The sequence below is a fragment of the Rosa chinensis genome, chromosome 2, assembly GCF_002994745.2.
Source record: "Rosa chinensis cultivar Old Blush chromosome 2, RchiOBHm-V2, whole genome shotgun sequence".
Taxonomy (NCBI): Eukaryota; Viridiplantae; Streptophyta; class Magnoliopsida; order Rosales; family Rosaceae; genus Rosa; species Rosa chinensis.
The window spans coordinates 50706425-50730198 of NC_037089.1; the positions used below are offsets into that span (position 1 = coordinate 50706425).

At 38.1% G+C, this 23774-nt stretch overlaps 1 protein-coding gene across 2 annotated transcripts in view; it reads right to left on the minus strand.

Annotated features, from left to right (window-relative positions):
* LOC112189403 (3-isopropylmalate dehydrogenase 2, chloroplastic) overlaps nt 1-11596 on the minus strand; it is a 37027-nt gene extending 25431 nt beyond the window's left edge. Inside the window, exons 1-11 of one of the 2 annotated variants that reach the window (XM_024328738.2) lie at nt 11297-11594; nt 10928-11057; nt 10714-10825; nt 10364-10439; nt 10189-10277; nt 9432-9518; nt 8156-8272; nt 7912-8019; nt 7699-7752; nt 7469-7621; nt 6596-6897 (exon numbers count right to left, since the gene is read on the minus strand). In XM_024328738.2, coding sequence (XP_024184506.1) covers nt 6823-6897; nt 7469-7621; nt 7699-7752; nt 7912-8019; nt 8156-8272; nt 9432-9518; nt 10189-10277; nt 10364-10439; nt 10714-10825; nt 10928-11057; nt 11297-11510 — 1215 coding nt within the window. In that variant the 5' untranslated portion in view covers nt 11511-11594 and the 3' untranslated portion in view covers nt 6596-6822. Of the gene's footprint in view, nt 1-6595; nt 6898-7468; nt 7622-7698; nt 7753-7911; nt 8020-8155; nt 8273-9431; nt 9519-10188; nt 10278-10363; nt 10440-10713; nt 10826-10927; nt 11058-11296 lie in introns of those variants that run through there. The other variant, XM_024328739.2, reaches the window with a different exon arrangement.
* Nucleotides 11597-23774: the final 12178 nt, after the last annotated feature.

A 23774-nucleotide genomic window follows, 5' to 3' on the forward strand; every position in this document is an offset into this window, starting at 1 on the left:
ATTTTGAGCTTGAATTTCAATTTGCGGACTGCCGAGGATTAGAAAAACGAAAATGAAAAAATGTTGGAGAGAGGAATCAAGCGTGTTTGGTGCAGTTATAGGAGAGATTGATGGTGAAAGACTTAAAGAGTAGGGAAAAGCTGCATGGCATGGGATTGATAAGAGGAAAATCTCCGTTTGGATTTCTTGGAAAGCCATCAATTTCTTTTCTACGTTGAACACGATAAGAACAGAGAAAAACCACAACTCTATGCATATAGAGACCGAGCAGCACCAAGCCCTCGTTTCAAAAAAAAAAAAAAAAAGGAGACCGAGCAGCCAATGGCGGATCCAGGATTGAAATCTTGGACGGGCTAAGATTTCTTAAACAAAAAAAATATACATATATATATATATATATTTATATTATGGAGAATATTGAGGGTGCAAGAGAATTTTATTAATTTAAAAAAAAAGGTACACATAGTCAGGGGGACGTAGTGAGTGTTACCCCTGACTAGTGCCATTCACAATTCATAGTTCCAGACCTACGAACTGTAGTTCCAATTCATAGTGTCATTCACAATTAAACAAACAAACATAAAGAAGCCTCCTGTTTGAAGCACAAAACTTTAATTAATCTCAAACTTGATTAGCACTTTAGCAAAGCATCGTTATACAACAAATTCAAACTCAATTAAACCCACAACAAATTCAACAATTGCACAGCAGAAAGAAGAAAACTGAATGAACTGATCGACCTTCAGACCTTGATAAGTTGACAAAATCAATTAAACCCAGTTAACCCACTGACAAAATCAATCAAATAATCAATTAAACCCACAACAATTGCACAACACTGCAGCAGAAAGAAGATTAGAAGACCCACATCAGTGCATCACATTTAACCCACATCAATTAAACAATAAATTGCATAAAGAAGACCCATTTGATTTGCACACAAACAGATCATTGCTCAAAAATCCAATACAATATGAGAATAGATGTATTGAACAAAAACTAACAAAGAGAATTATATCATATATACAAATGAAAGTCTAGAGAAAAACAAACTCATTAGTCTTAGCGATTAATCTCTACAAAAACCCAGTTTCATGAAACAAAAACTAATTTACCCAATTATGTTCTTGATGTAATAATCTAACACAAAACAGAGTTCCCATGATTTCATATATATTTACCTCCATAAAACAACTCAGCTATTGAGAGCAGGGAAGCAACTGCCGGACCTAACCAGCGCCAGCCCACCAACCCTTTCAACACCACCGAGAGAGGAGCTAGAATTGGACCCGCAGGCGGCACTGGCGGAGGAGGAGAGAGTGAGACTGTGAGAGACGATTCTCCAGTTCGAAACTTCGAATAGCTCAATAGCCCGTAGTCGATCAGTCGATGAGTTTCCGCATGAACTAGAATTTGCTTGAATCAAGAGGCTGAAGAGGAAATTAAGAAATGGCCATGCACTGGAGGAATGATTTCTGAAGAGATTGTGGCTTGGGAGAAGCCGAGAATGGGAGATTGGGAAATGAGTTATTCCTTCAGGAAATTGAGGCTGGATTTGAAATTGACGGAGACGAAGACTAAGGGTGCGTTTGGGGGGGCTTTTTAGCTCCCCTGCTTATAAGCAATTAATTTTTTGGGAAAAAAATACAAACAGTACCCAAACTATGACCGACTCCGAATTTCTGTACCCAAGTTTCCAAAACTATCACTTTGGTACCTGAAGTTCGGACCCCGACCTAACTTTAGTACCTAAAACACTGTTAGATGTTACGGAATTAGTCAACTGTTAAACTTTGAGGGATATTCTCGTCCTTTCACCAGATTTCTTCTTCTTCCTCTAGCTTTCTTAATTTTCTTCTTCCTCCCAACTCTCCCATCATCTTCTCCAGACCATTGCCAAAAGAATGAAATCCAGAATCCTCTCTCAATTTTATTTTTTTCTTCTGATGATTTCAACAGACCTACCCTCTCTCTTTTGGGTCTCTATGCTCAGCTCTCAAACCTTGAGCACCACTGCCATCAGTTGGAGGAACACCTTCCTCCATGCCGCTTGAATTTATAGCTTTGGAATGAGGACCTTCTGGTGTTCGCAATTGAGGCCGAAATCGGCACCTCTCAAACTTCCACCTTTAAGCTGATCAAAACCCAAAATTTCTCACAATCCACTTCATATCTCCCCTAAAATCATAGCCGGCCCTGGGATTTCCGGGGCTCTAGGCGGAAAAAAAAAATTGGGGCTCCCTACCTTTAAATATATTTTATAAAAATAAAAAAAAATCTCTTATGGACTCTCATTCACATTATCATTCTCATTCTCTTGTACTTGTTCATCATTTGCGTTGAAGTACATCCGGCTTGAAGCTTAACCAATGCCTCTCTCTTTTGCTTCTCTTTTCTTTTTTAACCCCAGAAGGATACTTCCTAATCGGAGCCATCATAATCTATAAAAGATAAAACAGAACAAAAATGTATCAAACCAACAATGAGAAAATAATAAACATATAATGAATGTACAGAACAATGATCATAACTAGACAACCTAGAAATGAACTACAGAACATTATTCTTATTAAGATTAGATCAGCACAAATGAACCAAGAGATACGAAGCACAGTAGTAGCACAAACAATCAATTTGAAATTAAAGAATAAACCAGAGGCTTTCATCTCTTACAATCCTACAAACCCACTCACCAACCCAGTACCCAAACGCAAACCATCATCACCCAGTACCCAAACACAAATCATCATCACCCAGAATCCCAAATCTCGACCTTTCGTTTCTACCCAATTGAAGAACTAGAAGAGACATGGAATTCGAGCAAGAGAGAATTACCTGGAGAAATTTATGGACGAATTTCGTGACTTTCGTCTGAAAGTGAGGAGATAGATTTGGGAGAACACTCAGAGCAGCTGTCGGCGGAAGGACAAAAGTCAGGAACAACCAATCTTTTTTTTTTTTTTTTTTTTTCAGAACAAAATAAAGATTATGGACTTTTTTAACATATATATAAAAGGGGTTATATTTTTTTTGGGGGCCCTAGGCCTGCGCCTATTGGGCCTATGCCCAGGGCCGGCTCTGCCTAAAATCAACCGACCCAAAAACAATCAGCCCCAAAGCACACAATCAGAGCTAATAAAAACACTATCTTCCCCCAGATTTCTTCTTGCAAACCCCTTTTTTACACGCAACGACGAAAACAAGAGCATGAAACAAAACGGAATTAAGTGTGAAGAAAGTGATTGTGAGAAAAATTAGAGGAAAACAGAAAAGAGGTTGTCGAGGTCTCTCGATCGGCTCTGTTAGAGCTTAGACTCCACCACTGCTGATTGCTACTTCTTTGGGTGTCAGAAAGTGATTTTTGCTATTAATTCACCATTTCACCATCGTTAATGGGTTTATGGTAGGCTCCACCATTGTTGATTGTTTCTGGGTTTCTGGATTTGAATGGGGACGAGAGAGAGAGAGAGAGAGAGAGAGAGAGGGTTGTCTGGGTTTGAATGAGGACGAGAGACAGAGGAGGGGGGGTTATATATCTGAGAGAGAGAGAGAGAGAGGGTTCTCTGGGTTTGAATGAGGACGAGAGACAGAGGGGGGGGTTATATATCTGAGAGAGAGAGAGAGTGGGTTGTCTGGGTTTGAATGAGGACGAGAGAGAGAGAGGGGGCGGGGGTTATATCTGAGAGAGAGAGAGGTTATAGAGAGAGAGAGAGAGAGAGGGTTGTCTGGGTTTGAATGAGGACGAGAGAGAGAGGGGGGGGTTATATCTGAGAGAGAGAGGTTATAGAGAGAGAGAGAGGGTTGTCTGGGTTTGAATGAGGACGAGAGAGGGAGAGGGGGGGGGTTATATCTGAGAGAGAGAGAGAGAGAGAGAGAGAGAGAGAGAGAGAGGGTTGTCTGGGTTTGAATGAGGACGAGAGAGAGACAGGGGGGGGTTATATATCTGAGAGAGAGAGGTTATATAACTGGGTTTGAAGAAAAAAAATTGAGAGAGGAAAAAAATATTAAAAAAAGTCTAAGTGAATGAAGTGACCAAAATATCCCTAAAAATACGCATCGTGGCATAGGGGTTAACGCCATCATGGACGGTAGGTATATATGTTGGGTCGGGCGGGATATTTGGGGTACCATTGTGATAGTTTCGGAAGTTTGGGTATAGAAATTCAGAGTGGCCCATAGGTTGGGTACTGTTTGTATTTTTTTCCCTAATTTTTTTGGTGAAGTGAATATCTAATACACCCTTCACCAGCTAGACACTATTGCTAGACTCTTTTTCATCTGCTCATGCCTTCAAAGAACTGCTGATGCTTCTTAGCTGCAGTAGTGTTGATTTATGTCAAACAAGAGAGCTTCATTGGTAGACGTTTTCTGCAAATCCCCAGATTTTGAGTAGCATTGTTGGTGGGTGCGGAGGTCTTAGTAGCCTCACCCTCAATTGGCTGCACCTAAACGACTCGTCATTGGCGGTTTTTCTGGGCAAGCATCTCCAAGAACTGAACGTGCTGTGCTACTCCTTGATGTCGTATCATGTCCTTGCTTCCATTGGAGAGACTTGCCCCAATCTCAGGTGCTCTGATTTTTTTCCCTTGTTTTTCATAACCAAAGATTGATACTTTGGGTTTTTGTGTAATGGGGGTTTGTACTTTTTCAGGGTGCTTGTGCTAGAATTGTAGACCAGGAATCACCTGAAGCTTTTAAGATCAACCTGGACAGAATGCTTAATGGTTGTTTATGCTTGGAGGTATCGAAGAGAGGCTCAAATTATAATTCTGATTCTGTGTTTTAGGGTCTAATTATCATGAATAATGTTGTTGATTAAGATTTCATGTCCATTAATTTGATGGAAAATCTTGGTTTGGTCTTGGTTAAGAACCTGTACCCTCCTCCTTAAGCAAGGTTTTTCTTCCATGCTCAAACCTTGAGGCTGTGAGCAGACAAATGGAATTTGGAATTATGGACAGACTGGAGGAAGCATTTGATTCTGCCATCAAAAGATACAAACCGAGAGTGATCAGAGCTCTTCAAAATCAGGAGAATACTTTGTGTATAAAAATCAATTCAGTTGATTGGGTTGGATTCCTCAATTTAATTAAAGTCATCATAGTCAAATTGATTGAAAGATTTTCTTCCCATTGTAATTTACAAGTTCAGTTGATTATATTGAATAGTTTTACCTTCTAGAAATTTATATTATGCTAACATATTAAAACGGTCTAATATTAATCATATGGTTACCACAATCTATAAGAATGGATAGTTAAAGAATAATTTACATGGACATAATGAAAAATAAACTCATCATAAAAAGAGCACTAGATCATTTTTGTGAATTAGGTAAAGAAATAATCAAGCCGTTGGAGAATGAATTTAATAGTGTTGCACCGGAGATAATGGGGGATAACATATATATGCCTCATATGGTTACCATGATTTATAACAATTGAAAGTTAACAAAAATTAATAAGGACACAATAAAGATTAAAAATAATAAGAAAAGCATTTGAACAACATTATATTACCAAACAATTAAGGCAAAATAATATCTCATGTCTAATTTGGTCATTCCACAAACAAAAAGCACAAGCCAGTTTGAGTTTACCAAACACTTTGTCACTGCTTTTGCCACTGACAGCACTTATAAAAAGCCAATTTACCAAACACTCAGCTGCTTTGCTTTTCAGCCGCTTATTCTCAGAAATAAATATAAGCCAGCTTTTCTGAAAAGCACAGCCATACAAAACATAGCCCAAGTGTCGGGAGTGGGGATTACTTCAGCTGGCCTGGGCTTCTAGAATCTGGACTATCCGACTATGGACATTGGACAATACCCACCTAAAAAAAAATATACATCTAATTTTTTTTTAGGCCCAAAAATCTCGAACGGGCTCAAGCCCGTCCTAGTCTGTGCTTAGATCTGCCACTGCGAGCAGCCTCTGGGTACTACATTAAATCGTTTATCTCAGATGGTTTAATTGTTTGTGTACTTTCATTGTTTAAAAATAATACAAGTTAACAGTTTTAAGGTTTTACTAATGGAAAAACACAACGGGATATATTATTAGTCAGACCGAATGGGGATAGGAGTTTTAGGGACAGGTGATTTCCTCCCGTTGTCCTGAACTAGGAGCGTGGAATGCATTGAACACTTGCCACTGACCATAAATTTACATTCAATTTCCAAGTCGTAAAGGATTTCAACCCTCTTGATAGACAAGCTTACCAACCTAGGGATTCAACTAGTTCATAAACAAAATACAGCACGTATTAGCCAAACTTCTCTTCCATGTAATTATCTTACAAATAACTGGGAGCAATAGAGAGAGCTTCTAATGAGTACCTTATAATAAAGACAAAGTGAGGATTTTCAAATGAACATTTGGATGACTTTAGATAATATTTTAAAATTTTAACATGTCTGTCAACTTGGCCGTTAATTTGAAAATCTTCACTTGGTCCTTATCATAAGGTCCTCATTAGAAACTCTCTATATTGCTCCCCGTTATTTGTAAGATAATTACATGGAAGATAATTACAGAAGCAATATTCCCATGCTACAACAATCCTTCAAAACCATGATAATTTTAAGCACCAAGCCAAAAGGTAAAAAGCGAGCATAAATAAAAATTCTGGCACACATGAAAATGGTTTTGTTTCACCTAAAGAAAATGAATCTGAAAATTGAGAAGCAATAAAACAGGCCCTTCAAATTAAAGAAACAAAAAAAAGGAAACTATCACTGGAGAAGATATACGAGTTGCTTTTTCAGCTTATTTCACAAAGGCTCCCTACTCCCAAGATCGTGTTACGTTGGCATGACTATCTTCATACCGGAGAAGGAACCAGAGAGTCAACTGACTTCAATACCTCTTCACCCATTTCTTTACATCCTACCAACTTCTGTATAAAGCAAATGTTAGCCATGATAGTCAGTCAAATCAAAACTAGATAACTTGACACTGGACTCTAGGGAATTACTGCTGTTGAAATAATTAACAACGATTTTAACAGATTCCCTTTCCATAATTCAAGATTTGTTGGAAATAATCATGATTTAAGCTATAAACCAGAAGAAAGTCATTTTCTCATGAACATCTCTCTTAATCTGCATCTGCCTATAGAGACATTAAGACTATCACTGACTATCTTTGCAAGTAACTATCCACACCTACCCAAGGAATGCTGGTCGATCATATTCAAATTAAAAAAGATAACATCGAACATAAAGAAGAGCTAAACATCTAATAAAAATGTTCCTACATGAGAAGCCACTTATTAAAGAATGCTAACAAAGATTTTATTTTATTATTTATTTATTTTTTTCTTGTAGGTAACTAGAGGAATGAGCAACAGGATTTCCAACAAGTAAACAGTGTCATATGTCTGTGTTTCACACAAGAGCATTATAATATGTTGGTACCAATGAAAAAGAACAAATAAAAGAAAACACGAGAAACTGAAAATGTAATACCGTTCCAGACGAATAGATATCAACCGTTCGAAACCCCCGGTTCAAAGTATCTAGGACTGCTGCCTCAATTCTCTTGGCAGCATTTTCTTCTCCAAGACCGTACTTCAAAAGCATAGCAGCACTGAGAACCGTTGCTAATGGGTTTGCCTTATCCTGCATGTTGGACCGTTTCATATTTAAATCACATTGTACTCCAAGAACAAGATAATTTGATGTGCGGGAAAACCAACCTGTCCAGCAATATCAGGAGCAGAACCATGTATAGGTTCAAAAAGTCCAGGACCCTGAGCCAATGGGAATTATAATGTTTTCAGATCAAAAGAAATCTAAACATACCTCAAAACAAAAAGGCAAAGGCTGGAAGGTTCTACCAAAAACAGATTCCTCACACAGTTGAACATATAGAGCTAAATTTGAACCATCGAAAAAGAAAGTTGCCTTACTGATTCTCCAAGACTAGCAGATGGAAGCATCCCAATACTTCCAGTAATCATTGAGGCCTCATCAGATAATATATCGCCAAATATGTTGTTTGTTACAATTGTATCAAACTGCAATTGTTAATGGGAAGACACAGTGAGACTAGCAATTTTCATTTAGTACACTTCAGAATTTTGCTCTACTCATCCATATTTTGGTCCTAGAATAAAGGAAAGATAGATAACTCAAATGGAACTAAAGACAAACCTGTTTTGGATTACGAACAAGCTGCATTGCCGCATTATCAACATACATGTGTGAGAGTTCAACATCAGGATAATCCAAGGCTATTTCCAGGATTCTTTTTCTCCAAAACATTGATGCCTGGATATCCATTGAATGCTATATATCAATACTACAAGACATGTAATAAACTCATGATGCAACTTAAGCATTTCTGAAAACAAAGAACGGCCAGAGATATATATGCAAGTAAAACAATTTTTTTTACTCTACATATTTCTGACATTTCCTTTTTTGAAACAATCATAGGACACTTGTCTGTAATCCAGTAATTCAAACTTATACTTGACAGTATCTACAGATCGTTAGACCTAAAAACAGCCATACTTCAGTGCAATAGATTGGCTAATAGATCTTGAAAGGCACCGATCAGATTGAAAATCTGTCATGAGATAAACCGGATCATTTTTAGCACATATTATAACATAATTTTTTTTTAAATCTGTTGCTATTTAACACTTTTATGCATGGCATGTCAAACTATTGCCTCTTTCGGTATCACATGCACAATATAAAGAGAGACACCTATCACAGATGCGAGAATCTAAGGTAGATCATTATGAAGGTTCACATTTTAACCTGCAGACAGTGTTAGCTTATAGAGAACATGTATCATCTGTATATAATTGTTTTTCTTTTTTGAACCTATGCATCCCCAAACCCACTTTGCTGACCCGGTCTCAAAACTGAAGCCTCCTACCGAACCCTACAATCTTTAGGAGACAGGAAACTCTAGCAAACAGCTGGGTAGATACCGTGAGGGGTTCGAACCACAGGCCTGGCCTTCCTAGCTAAACCCATATTACTGTTAAACACCATAATTAATCTTCTTCTATAAGGAAAATGATTACTATTAGAAAAACAAAAATAAAAATGTACTAGATGAGCAGAACCAGTAAGATTATATGTTTTTTTCTTAATCAAGACAAAAGCTGAGGCAAAACAAATCAAGCCACATAAATCACACATCTGTTGAAAGTTTGAAACCACTGGTATTTAACAAGCAAAACTTATAGTTTTATGCAGCAGAGCAGTTAGGCACGATCAATCCACTATGCCATCGTCAATCTAATGAATAAGACTCTATAGTCTCATAGCATAAAATGGCATTAAAAACAAAAGAAAACTTTCACAGCTTTGGTTTGAAAGAAATTAAAACCAAGGCCTGACAAGTTAGTTATGTACCTTATATTCAAGTAATGAGGCAAAGAAAGAAAGGGTTCTTCCAACAAAAAAGTACCTCCAATACATTTGCTTTGTCAACACTACAGAGCTTTCCCTGCCGCTTCCTAGCAGTCTCAAATGCAACTCGAGCAATACGATCAATCTGGCGAGAAGATAAGTTAATCATAGATTCTTTCTAGATAAAGCTTAGTTTATGAATATTTTTTTAAACAATCAAGTATAAAACTACTAAAAAAAACATGCAAAAGTCGCTAAACAAATTCTACATATCATTCATTTAAAAAAATAAAAAATAAAAACTTGGAATTAAAGAGTTCCCTATTCAACTAAATGAAGCATATTGATCTCAGTGTACCACTTCTTGTGATTTCTTCAGCAGAGAAAGCATCAAAGCAAGAACGACTAATCTGGTTACACAGTAGTATAGCAAAAAAACTACTCTGTATCAAGTTATAAACCCAAAGCTACCCCACAGAACCTCTCACCCCTACTACAAGTCAAAGAAACGCCCAGGAAACCAAACTCATGATCCTCCCATATTTCTTTCTCCAGAGGTCAATTTTGGAGAAACTTTAACAAAGTTATCCCAAAGCTGCAATCTGAATTTGAGCCATTTACAAAGAAAGCTCAGGTATGGTAGTTGGGATTTGTATGAATAGGATAAAATGGTAGTTTGTTGACTTTGTTGAGTGAACATGAAGAGAAAAATTAGATTTATGCAAAATCACCCTAAATACGATGTCCCGTTCAAAATCATGGATTGCTAGCATTAGAAATATACTTAGCAAGTTTAAGAATAATATGAAAACAACCTCATAGGCAGCATACACCTCGGTATTGAAACCAATCTCCTCACCGTTTTCATTAGTGCCAAAACCCCTTGGCTGTCCAAAGTATATACCTATTTCCAAGAAAAATAATGGCATAATTAGTTTGAGTGGCAAAAGTGCAATAGTTGGATTGCTAGTTTAAATCTAGAATACTAACCACCAGTGAGCTCTCTTATAACCATAAGGTCAACCCCTTCGGCGACCTCTCTCTTCAAAGTAGAGGCATCGACCAACTGAAAGAGTACATAACATTTTTTCATGGACAATTTTGAAATAAAGGTAGACTGGCTTTAAGAAATCAGCTGAATAATGCACACTCCTCAGTAACTCAATTAAAATTTAGATAACATATGCAAATACATAATGATAACATTTACGTATCTGAGGTCATAAATGTTGGTCTTAATCTATCAAGGTGCACCACAAACTCATGAACTCATAACGTCAGGGTATAAAGTAATATATTTTACCAAATTGTCAATAAATTTCCATTATAACAGACCATACCTGCGGTAAAACAACTGCTGGCCTCAAATTTGCAAACACTTTAAGACCTTCCCGAAGCTTAAGCAACCCAGTTTCTGGTTTTAAATGCTTTTCGTTTTTATCCCATTTGTACCTTAAAAAGACCAATAATTCACCTGAAGTAAACTACACTATTTACAAAAGAATGAACAAGGCTAAAAAAACACAAGGCAAAGTGAAGGAGAATAGTATCTACCCCCCAATTGCTCCCAGCAGAACTGCATCGGATTGCTTAGCTGCCGAAAGGGTCTCTTCTGGTAACGGCACTCCAGTCAAATCCAAGGCATTTCCACCCACAGGCATTTCTTGATATTTAAACTCAATCCCTAATTCATGGAAATACATAGTTAGTTACATGATTAGAAACCTTGCGAAAAAGACCGAATTTTCACTCCTACAAAAAGATCACTTCATTATACACACTATAAACTTATTGCCAAACACTACCCATCAAAAGTATTAGAAAACAAAGAGGCAAAAATGGCCTTCATTTTTCTTTTAAGGGAAACCAACCAAGCAGAGCAAAACAAACATAAATTGACCAAAAAAGCGGAACAGAAGAAACCTTCGATGGTGGCAGCGAGGTTGAGGACGTTTTTGGCGACTGAAATGACTTCGGGGCCAATGCCATCGCCGGGAAGCAGAGTGATGGTGTAGCGTTTGGAGGGTGAGGCGGCGGAGCACCGGACCCTGCCAAGCTTGAAGGTGTGTTTGGAGAGGGGGTTCGGAGAGACAAGAGGGGTGAAGGGCTTAGCGTTGAGTTGCAGACAAGAAGCCATATGGTTGTCTAAGCTGTGACTGCGCTTGAGTTTGCAGGGCGAGACCAACGCGTCTAATTCAGTAGCTTTCGCTGACGAGGTTTGTTGGTTAAAAACCAAGCTTTGGGAGTTAAATACCTTTGTACCCTTTTAACAAGGTTGAACAAAAGAAAAATAACAAAGTTGAACCCAGGAAAATAAACATTGAGCCATGGCCTACAAGATCTGAAGTGTGATGGATCTGGTGTGTTGGGATGTTTCTTCTACTACTCTTCCTAATAGTAGCTAGTAGGTAAAATGAATTGGATTTGTATCGGATCAACCTAATTTCAAATATGTTTAGTAACAATAAAATTTAACCCGATCAAATTTTTTTTTTTTTATAAGAAACATAAACAAGAATACAAGCAGGTACCTTTAGGGCACCTAGAACCTATTCTATCAAACTAGCCTTTCTCCATAGAGCCTCTCTCATAAGCTCCAATTTTACCTAATCTGCCTAAACTTTCGATGACATAGCGACACGTGTATAAAACTACATCCAACGGACTCTATTTATTTTCTTAAATTTTTACTTATTTATCTTTTTCTTTTAATCCCTGCTTATGCAAAAAACAAGTCAAGGTCCCCCCCCCCCCCTCTCTCTCTCTCTCTCTCTCTCTCTCTCTCTCCGTACACAAACAATAGATGATGAATTGGTAATGGAAAGATAAATTATGAGGAGTCTGTGTGATGATGGCAAAGTGATAACTCACAGCATATCAAAAAGAAAAGAAAAAATTGAGAATGGTGGACTTTGGAGGGTTTGGTTCACAAATGACATGGTGGGAACTGGGAATGGTGGAGGTAAAGACAAAGGGTCGATGTTACCCCTAAGAAAATGCCACGTGGCATGATAGTTAACGCCGTCATGAACGACGGGTATGAAGGTTGGGTCGGGCAGGGTATTTGGGGTACCATTGTGATAGTTTCATAAACTTGGGTATAGAAATTCGGAGTGGGCCTTAGGTTGGGTACTGTTTGTATTTTTTTCCCTTCAACTTTTCCGTAGTAAAACATCAGGAGAAGAGAACCAATTTGTGTCCACTAGTCCAGTAGAGCTTTTGGTATCTTAATTGTTTTGGGATTAGGACCTTTACAGTCTCTGAACCCATGACTATTGGCACTTATGTTTCCTCATATTATATTACATTTTGAGCTCTGAAATGGGCTTGTCTTAATTGTTCATGATTGGTCATTTTGAAGTTTCAAGATGCCTCTAAGCAATTGACGGGTCTTGATTTCTTACAGATGTTATTGAAACTATACTTTGTTTCTACTTGTTTGGAGCCTCATTTTGTTGTCCTGGTGTTTATTTTGATTTCTTCGATACATGATTTTCAGTTGTTTTTAGTGATTTTCTTGTTTCCCACATGTTTGGTATATCATGTGAAAATGTATGCTACCATGTGAAATCAGGTTTGCATACCAAGGGGCATGAGAGGTTGATATTATATTCTTATAGTAATGTATGTAATGGAATGGTCTTGTCTTCATGTATGCATAGTGAAATTGTACAAAAGAAACAAAGTTCTATTTTTGCAGTGGTCGATTACACTGGAAATGTTCAAAGGTATTGTTTATATTCTTTCTTTACAAAAAGTGCCTTGATGTCAAGTGATTGGCTATATCTATTACTTTCTATTTTGATATTCATGGAGATATACACAAGTATAGCTTTAAATCCTTTTGTGTTATTTTGTTTACATATGTACTTATGGTTATAGTGGAGCCTTGTAATTTTCTTCTTGTTCAGGTGATAAGCAAGCTCTTATATCCTTGTCAGACAAGAAGGATCTTGCTTTCTTATGGAATGGACTTGAGGTGGGGTAAAATTTAGTCTCTCCTTTACATTCTGACACCACCTAATCTCTTGAGTTATGCCTAAATTAACTTGATGCCTGTATATGTTCTCCTACCACAATAAGATTAAGCTCCAAACTTGATTACAGTTTTGTAAAGGAATTTTTGGAGTGGCCAAAATCATTGTAGCTAGATATGCAAACCCTATGTGCCTTCAATTCCTCAGGGCTTTCTTGAATTCATGAGATCTGGGAATGTTTCTATTTCAAATTTTGATTGATATGCTATTGATGCATTTATATGTATTTGCTATATGATTTCGCAGTAGTGGTATTATGGTAGCAATATGATTTTACGGACAACTTCTAGTGTCCTCGGCATGTTTCTTGCTTTTATCTTTTCCCTCTTCTTTCTAATTCTCTTGGTATCATGTTTTAGGTTTAACTATATGGAGATGTCTTGGGACTTAGGATTAACTCGGGATGAGGCTAGGATGCAGGTAATTTATCTCTTCTTCTCTTTCTTTTATAGGTTTTGATTGTTCAAGTTGAAGAGTTGACTGTGGGTGTTAATACTAGTCCAAGTGATGGCACTTCTCAAGTTTTATAAATCCCCACATAATTCTCATCAAGAAACATAAAGATTGTAATTGTCACAAAGCAACTTCAAACTCATATATTGCTAACACTATATTTCTTTAATGTTTGCATGCATAGTTGCCTCTTCTATACATGTCTTGTTTGTCAATTAAAACTTACTGATCATATGCATTTTCACTTGGAATTATATTTACATGGAAATATATTGGTTTTAAATTGTTGTCGTTCGAAATGCTTTTGGTTGTCTTTCAATATCAATAGAAATACCAATTTAGAAAGCAATTTCCTCAACTTCTTGAAATACAGTATCAGCTTGTAAGTTTGATTTCACATTGATGTTTTTGTATATGTGTCCTCCTTTTGGTTTCAAGGGTTGAGTGCATGGGTATTAATTGGTCGAATCCTAGTTTAATAAGTCTTCATATCTGCATAGATTTTTGAGTCTTTGTTAAATGATAATTTCAATATGTTAACATATTCTACTTGCTATTTATTGATTTGTGTTACCTTTTCTTACTAATGATTGTACAGTTCATTTGTGCAAGCATGACAGATGATATAAGAGGCTCTATTTTCAATAGAGAATGATGATGATTTGTCCAAGACCAAGAACTCCTTTGGGTGGATTAAAAGAGTCTCTGTCTTATATTGAGCAGGAAGTTATCTCCTAGTCAGGTCTGTGATTTGTCTGAGTTTCTTTTTACCATTTGGCTATACTTGTTTGAAATTGTTTTTGGTTACGGTTCTATTTGTTGCTTGCTGCAATTAGTAGAGTTTTATGTTTGATTTTTTTTTTTTGCTGGTGTTTTGGCTATAGCATCACCTGAGTTATTTTTCTTTTACTGAAACTACACAAGTGTGAAAGTTTATCTAGTTAAATTTAGTGTGGTTGTACTAATTCATAGTCTGATGCTTCTAGAATCTATCGAAGATGGAGGTAAAGAAGCTCTTCAATCATTCCAATAGCTCAATAGAGGTAAAGAATCTGACGAAGTTGGTTGCCTTAAATCCAAAATCTAGTGAAGATGGAGGAAAAGAAGCTTTCCAATCACCAAGTATTCAGAGTTTGCACCTCAGTATATATACTTTGCCTATCAAAGATGAGCTTTTTGTATTTTAATTTTGTGAATTTTGAACATTGCTAAGATGTATGAAATTAGTGTAACATTTCTTTTATATAAGATTCATTCATCTCTAACTTCTTGTACAACTTTTATCAAAAAAAAAAAAAAGGCATGCATGCCAGATTTTTTTTTTAACACTAAAAACACTTTTGCGATGGCATTTTTGCTGTCGCAAATGATTTTTGGCAACGGAAAAAAGCTTTGGTAGCAGTTGGTGGTGTCGCCAATGCTATTGGTGATGGTAATTGTGCCGTCATAATAATATTGTGATGGCAAACGTTTTCCGTCGCTAATGCTCTTGCGAACGCTCAATTGCCGTCGCCAATAGCATTGCGACGCCACCATTCGCGATGTAAGCATTGTCGTCGCATAGCCATCGCCAATGCTCTTTTGCGACGGTAAAAGAGGCTTTTGCTACGGCAAGGTGCCATGGCGATTGCAATTTTTTTTTTGTAGTGAGAGAAGGGAAATAGAAAGAGAAATTGTAGACCACTAGATCTAAAAATGAACACTTGTCGTCATTTGGTAGAAAGCTTAGGAAGCTCAGGTGATTAGCTTGCTTAGAAGAGAATCCTCTCTCTTTCTCCATACATATGTGCAAGTATTTTTTTTTTTTTGAAAATAAAAAAGAAAACGGTTATTGTAGAGAAGAGATAGTGGGAGAGAAAAATGGGTTATGGGTTCTTTTTTTGTTATTCTTTTAATAAAAATATATTTTGTAAATGTCATAATTGTCCTTGTAATTTAATTAATTCTCAAAGTTTATTAATTTTCTAGGGTCATTTCTATCAAAATTTTAGATTTTGACTAACCATCTTCTCTTAATAATAGTATAGATAAAACTGCCCTAGAAACTCTTGGTGGAATGCGATTTTTCTGATTAGATCCGTTAGCCGGGCACATCGATAATAGCTCAATCCAAATCCTTATCCGGCGGATTAATGGATAACTGGTTCACTAGTCCGATCCATTTATTATAATGAATATTTTGTTTTAGGAAATCAGAAATTGAGAGAAATTCGCTGTGTATTCTCATTGATAATAGGGGCCTCTTTATATAGAGGATTACAATGTATAGAATTCCAATCATACAAGGAAAGTAATCGTACATTGAATAGGAATCTAGATCCTTCTAATTTAACCATATTACCACTAGGTCAAGTAACCTAGAGTTTGGGCCAAACATAAATTAGGGTTTACTTGAACACTTCCCCTTGTGTTGCCCAAACGCGGTGCTTCTCTCGTTGCCCCGTTAAAAACCTTGCCGAGTAACAAAAACCCAGTGGGACAAAAATAACCTCGGTCGAAGGGGAAAAAGAGCACAACACACCCTTCACGATTCGAGACGAACATGTAGACATCTCCCCCTGATGTCTGCGCCTCCCCCTGATGACTACGATCATGGGAGTTCAGATAATTTCTGCAAGCCAATTCTTGCCACATGTTTCTCGAACGTGGATTTGGGCAATGACTTAGTGAACAAGTCTGCCACATTGTTCTCAGATCGAACCTGGTTCACTTTGATCTTGAAGAGTTTCTGTTGTTGCTGATTGTAGAAGAATTTGGGCGATATATGCTTGGTGTTGTCGCCTTTGATGTAGCCTTGCTTCATTTGTTCAATGCAAGCAGCATTATCCTCATAAATGCTAGTTGGCTCATCTGTAGTAGACTTCATACCACAATTGCTTCGAACATGCGTAACTATGGACCTAAGCCAGATACATTCACGAACTGCTTCGTGAAGAGCAATAATCTCTGCATGATTCGAAGAGGTAGCGACTAAAGTCTGCTTTGTAGACCTCCAAGATATCGCGGTCTTTCTTATGGTGAAAACATAACCAGTTTGGGAGCGACCTTTGTGTGGGTCAGAGAGGTGCCCATCATCAGCAAAACCTTCCAAAACACTTATATCGTTTTGGGATGGGGAGAGGGAACACAGTCCACCATATGTGGCGTCCCTGACACTAGATTGGTCCGAATCCATCTTCTCTCTGTAGGAATAGAACAAGCCCATATCAATCGTACCACTTAGGTATCGAAAGATATCTTTAACACCAGTCCAATGGCGTCGTGTTGGTGCAGAGCTATATCTAGCTAGCAAGTTCACAGCGAATGAGATATCCGGTCTTGTGCATTGTGCTAAGTACAAAAATGAGCCTATTGCACTTAGGTAGGGCACTTCTGCCTCTAGAACTTCTTCGTCGTCATCTTTTGGACGGAATGGATCCTTCTTTAGATTAAGACTACGGACGACCATTGGGGTGCTTGAAGGCTTAATCTTGTCAGTGTTAAAACGCCTAAGCATCTTTTGGGTATAAGCTTATTGATGAATCAGGATACCATCTCTACGGTGCTCAAGTTCTAAACCGAGACAAAACCGTGTTTTCCCAAGATCTTTCATCTCAAACTTGGATTTCAAGTGTTCAGCGGTTTCCCTTAACTCTTTAAGGGTGCCAATTATGTTCATGTCATCGACATAAACCGTTACTATTGCAAATCCAGAACTTGTCCTTTTTATGAACACACATGGGCATAGTTCATTGTTGACATATCCCTTTCCAATCAAGTAGTCACTTAGACGGTTATACCACATCCGTCCGGATTGTTTCAATCCATATAGTGAGCGTTTCAACCTTATAGCAAACGCGCTTCGTGGTTTAGGTAGCGGAACGTTATGACGTCCATTACGGGAGAATAGGTCTCCTCGTAGTCGATTCCAGGGCGTTGTGAGAAGCCTTGCGCCACAAGGCGAGCTTTGTATCTTACAATCTCATTTCTCTCATTACGCTTTTTAACGAATACCCATTTGTGACCAACTGGTTTGGTGTTGGGCGGTATTGGTACAACTTTGCCAAATGCCTTTCTTTTCGCTAGAGAATCAAGTTCTGCCTGGATCGCATCTTTCCATTTTGGCCAATGTCACGCCCCGATTTTCAATCACAACTAATTATCAGAGTAAATACACAGGGCGTGATGGTTGAGACATCAATACTAAACACTAGGAAAAATTTTCTTTAAAGAACAACAAGTAAATATGTCATGAACTCACAATGCCAATACCGACTCGTTCTTTAGAGTCACATATTACATTACCGAGAGTTTACAAATTAAACTGAATGACAATTAAATAAGTAAACACACCCACCATAACTCACTACACAGCAGAAGACTTAAAACTAAGATTACCCTTCGACGTCCACGCTACCGAACGTACCCCTTAGCTTCGACGACGATTAATCGATATTCTAACCTGCACAATAAACCCTACATCATAGAATAGTGCACCGGGTTGAACAAAACAAACCCGGTAAGCTTTTTAAGCTCGTATGAGTAAACTCAATTAAAATGACTCACGTCACTCATGCTTATAATTTCTCAACTCGTGAGATAAATTAAAGCAACAACATTTAACTTCACAAAACACAACCAAACATCAAGTTCATATCATATCTTATCATGCTCACGTAGGTTAACTCATATCAAAATCAACATGTGCTCTGACTCACTCATGCATTTAATTTCACAACTATCTAACTGACAATCAATACTCCAGTAATCCAAAATCATGCTCCTTTTATCTCAACCGAATCATTGTCACCTCAGTGACCTTCCAAAAACATTGACATCCCAACAACTACTTCCTGAAAATGTAAAGCAAGTATAATTCAAAATCAAACATAAAGTAATACCTGCATGTGAATTAGTTCAGGAGATCACATCAAAAGCACATCAAGCACATCATAGTAATCCATGCGTATAGTTAGTTCAGGAGATTACATTAAAAACAATCAATACAAGTCATAGTAATCCCTGTATATTGTTTAGTTCAGGAGATTACAATTAAATCAAACAATAGAATTCATGGAAATCCCAAATTTCACGTAAACACTAAAGAAAGAATCCCATAAACCTTCCTTGAACTATGACAGACTAGAGCTCAAACTATATTGTAACCTGCCCCCTTGACCAAGGTACAAGCACCGATAACTGTATCGTAACCTGCCCCCTTGACCAAGGTGCAAGCATCCGATGACCTACATCCCACTGTATTGTAACCTGCCCCCTTCACCAAGGTACAAGCATCCGATAACTGTATCATAACCTGCCCCCTTGACCAAGGTGCAAGCATCCGATGACTTACACCCTAACTGTATTGTAACCTGTCACCTCAGCCGAGGTTCAACCTTACGATATCAGTGCACCCAAGTTACCACTGTAATCTTCGGACTTCGGACCACCTAGCCCTCAGAACAATACCCAGGTTTACCACTGCAACCTTCTGACTCACAATTGTCACATTACAACTCCAAATCACTCTTTCAACAATATAAATCATCAAAAGTCTACATATCACATGCCACACCTTCCAAATATATATGTATTCCATGTATATATATATACACACACACACACACACGTAGTCACCCACTCAGGGATGCCACTAATACCAACTATAGTTTTACAAATTAACTACTCGAAAATCATTTTATATCAAAACCTTGTTTTAACTTACCCATGAACCGTTGTCGATCAAGTTCATATATTTTTAAAACAAATAATTTATTTTGATAAATATGATTTTGCATAGTAACAATTAAATCTACTAAATTAAACATAACTAATTTATCGACCAAAACACCGTGAGATTTACTCACCTCTAATCTAGCTACGTCTTCACACAAAACCAAGACAAGCACCAAATCATCCAAACTCCGCTCACACAATTCCGTCAATCACCTAATCACATAAAGGTCACACTCAATACAACACAACTCACAAAACACAATTATACGACGATCCAACAGTCAGATCATCATCCGAGACCATCCAACTATCTCGGAACACTTCTACAATCGACAAAACAAAACTACAAGTCGATCGAACGGCCGAATCCTCACGGATCAAACATCGATCGAACCGAAAACCCTAAAACTTTGAAAATCCATAACTTGCTCATACGATTTATAAAAATTACAAACTATATATTGAAATGATCGTATCGATGTGTAGATCGAAATTAGGAACAAAAACTGTCCCTAAGGTGGCCGGAACCTACCGGAAACCACCACCAGTCCACCACAGTGGCGGCGCCGCCGCCCACCCAAAGTCAAAATTAGACAAAACTTCTAACACAAAAGATCTTTATCTCAACTCCAATGGAAACTTTCATAACTAGCACAAAGTCTGAATCAAACCCATTTGGCCAGAATTTACCTCGCAAGTTTTGAAAACCGATGAACCCTAGATTCCCAATCTTCCAAATTCGAGCTCCACAGGTTGAATCGTTGCAAGCCATTTTGTGGAGAGTATCTACGTCCTTTGGACCTCAAAAGCCCCCAAGGACCACCGACTATGGTGGCCGGAAACGTGATCTCCGATCTGGGCGATCTGCAGCTCCACCGTGGGACTTCTTGGCCTTGTAGCGTCATGCACGGTGCTTCCCATGACAAATCACCACCACAGACGTGTAGAGGGGACTTAGGAGAGCAGGATTCCCTTTGGAATCGAAGCAAAAGGTGGCCGGAGGAGGAAGAATGACGGCGGCGAAGGTGAGGGGGCGAACCGGGGTCAGGATCGAAGAGAGAGAAAAGTTTCCCAAAATGGAAACTCTTATTTTTCTGATAATTTTTCGGAAAAATCCCATATATACCAAAATGAAAACTTTTTCCAATGGCTATAATTTCTTCATACGAACTCCAATTTTTGCATTCCACATGCCCAAGAACTCGTATCGATGCATTCTACAACTTTTGTGAAGGAAGTTCTCACAGAATCTAAACGTATAAAAAGTCAAACTTCGTAACCCCCTAAAACGAGCACTTCAAATAATAATTCATCCGAAAATAAATCCAGTCCACCCTCGAACCACGAAATCGTACAAACGAACACCTTATTAATCCCAGGAAATATTTAGGAATTAATAACAAATTTTCGAGGTCTTACAGCCAATCAGCTCTACGTTGGCATTCATCAATGGAGCATGGTTCGATGTCATCGGTCTCAATAATCTCATGCACCACTGAATACGCGAATACATCATCAATGATGATGATTCGAAGTTTCTTTCCCACGTCTCATGTACACTAGTGTAATTTACAGAGATCTCTACGTTCTCAGGGATAGGTTCTGACATTGAGGCGTCCCCCAATTATGTCTCTTGGACATAACCATAATCCGGAACATTCTCATGGGACGGATTTTGAGTATCGATGATCAAAGGATTTGTTTGTGCCTCATTCGCTTTCTTTCTAGGGCGAGTATCTTTCGAACCAATTGGTCTACCGCTCTTCCTTGAGGGACCTGCGGCCATAGACGCCACATCATTGCCATTCTGGGTAATGGCGCCATCTATTGGTGTCACAGGAGTGGCGTTATGTCGATTATTTGGGACATCAATCCTTGCAGGCACGTTTGCAGCAGGTATGTGTGATCCTGTCACTTTGGCAAGATCAGAAAATGCATCAAGCAGAGTGTCTGCTACTTTTTGGAGCTCGATTATTCTTCGCACTTCAAGGTCGGACTGTGCAGTATGGGGATCGAGATTAGACATAGTGGGGACAGACCACGACAATTCCTGTCGTTCCTGTTAAACATATGTGTTCTCATCTCCCCCTAACGATGGGAAGACTGTCTCATCAAAGTGACAATCCACAAATCTAGCGGTAAAGAGATCGCATGTCAAGGGTTCAAGGTAGCGGACAATAGTTGGAGATTCATATCCAACGTAAATGCTCATTCGTCGTTGTGGACCCATCTTAGTACGCTGTGGCAGCATAATAGGCACATAAATGACACACCCAAAAATGCGTAAGTGCGAGATATCAGGGTTTACTTGAACATATTCTTAATTTTTAAATTATATTATTAAATCTTTTATCGTGATACTTCATAAAACTTTAAGATAACATTAAAACAAAATTAAAAGTATCACAGAATGTTGAATTAAATAACCAAAATCTTTTTTATAATACACTAAGATAATATTAAATCATTATAAAAGTAAACAAAATCATTAACGGATCGGATCACCTTAAATCCGTGTTTGATCCGTTAAATAAACAGATTAACATATTCAGACCATTACCTGATCAACGGAAATTGCGTGGAATTTTATTGCATCAAGAATTTTTGATGACTAATGATTGCTCAATCCATGAAGCTATATAAAGATGGAATTTAATTGACACAAATAGCTCCTTAAAATTATTTCAATCAAAAGAATAAAGAGAAAAACCCTAGAACGTGCTATCGACCAAAATTTATTCCTTGCTCTCTCCATCCAACGGCGCATCCTTGTGATGTTGTCATCGGAAGGGCCAGTATTTGATGCCGTTATCGTCAAGTCAGCGATGGGCAACGGTTCCAAGTACAAAAATCTCAACATTGGTAAAGGAAGGAGTTTTCCCAGTGACTGGCAAGGGGTGGGGGATGGGGTGGGGTGTTTGGATATAGGGCAGTAAATAGGCTCGATACAGATCATGTTCGACTCGTATTTGGTCAATTTTAGCTCGTTCGGCTCGTGTTCATAAGATAAATAGGCCGAGCTTGAGCTCAATATTAAGCTCGACAAAAAAAGGAGCCGAACTTGAACAAGGATATATTCGGCTCGTCTATCTCGTGAGTAGCTCGTAATTTTCATGAGAAACTTGAGCTTGTTGAAGCTCGGCTGGTTTGTTAAAGTTCAACTCATGAAAATTTATAGTATAAATAAAAATATAATTTTTTTAACCTCAAATCTTTAATTCTTTTTATTACATTCCTTTTCAATTGGAAGAGATTTTAAGAATTTAACTAAAATATATTACAATAAAGAACAATACAATAAATTTAATTTTTATTCTTTTTCAATTCTTTTTATTTTAAAATTTCTTTCTTTCTTTATTTTTTATTTTTTAAATTTAAAGTCAAATGAGCCAAGTTGAGCTTATTCAAGCTCGAGCTCGTCCAATAAATCGAGCTGAGCCGACCTTAGCTTGGGCTTAAGAAAAATATTCAAGCCTAGCCGAGCCAAGCTTGAGCATGAAAAAAAAAAATTCAAACTTTAGCCCGACTCGATCTCGATAACTAGCAAATGAGCCGAACATGACCACCTTGGTATTCACTCCGACTCGTCCCATTTACACCCCTATTTGGATGGTTAGATTGGCGGATCAGATTGCTTTCAGGTCGGATCTATTCAGTTTCACACTGGATCTGGGTTTGCCTGATCGGTCTATCCCTGAGTTGGTCAAGCTAGCTTGTGGCAATTCATCAAGGGCTGATGACGGTGATGGTTGAATAAGGTCTTCCAATAATGGGTGCCTTGTTTCTGTTTTTAAGGGATATGGGCTGGGGGATGGTGGTTGTGACAGATGGCGTCTGCCTTTGATAAAGGTACAACATTGGTGGGGTGGCTATGGGGATCATCTGATGGTGGTGGTGGTGGTCCGGCTAGAGTGGCATGAAGGGAACGATGGTGGCTTGGTGCTGGTTTTGGATTGGGCCTTGTTTTGGGCTGGAGATGTCTCCTTGCTTCCTTGTTGAACTTTTGGGCTTGGACCTAGACCTTAGGCCCTTGTTAGTCTATAGTTTATTTTCTGGTATTATTTTATTGTTATTTTTATTTTTTAGTTACTAGTGGCTTTATGCCAGTAATAAGTCCCTACCGTTTTGTGGTAGGGCGACGTGGGCTCTGTCCCGGACTGCGCACCTTCTGTGCTTGTCTGCTCTGGCTAGACAAC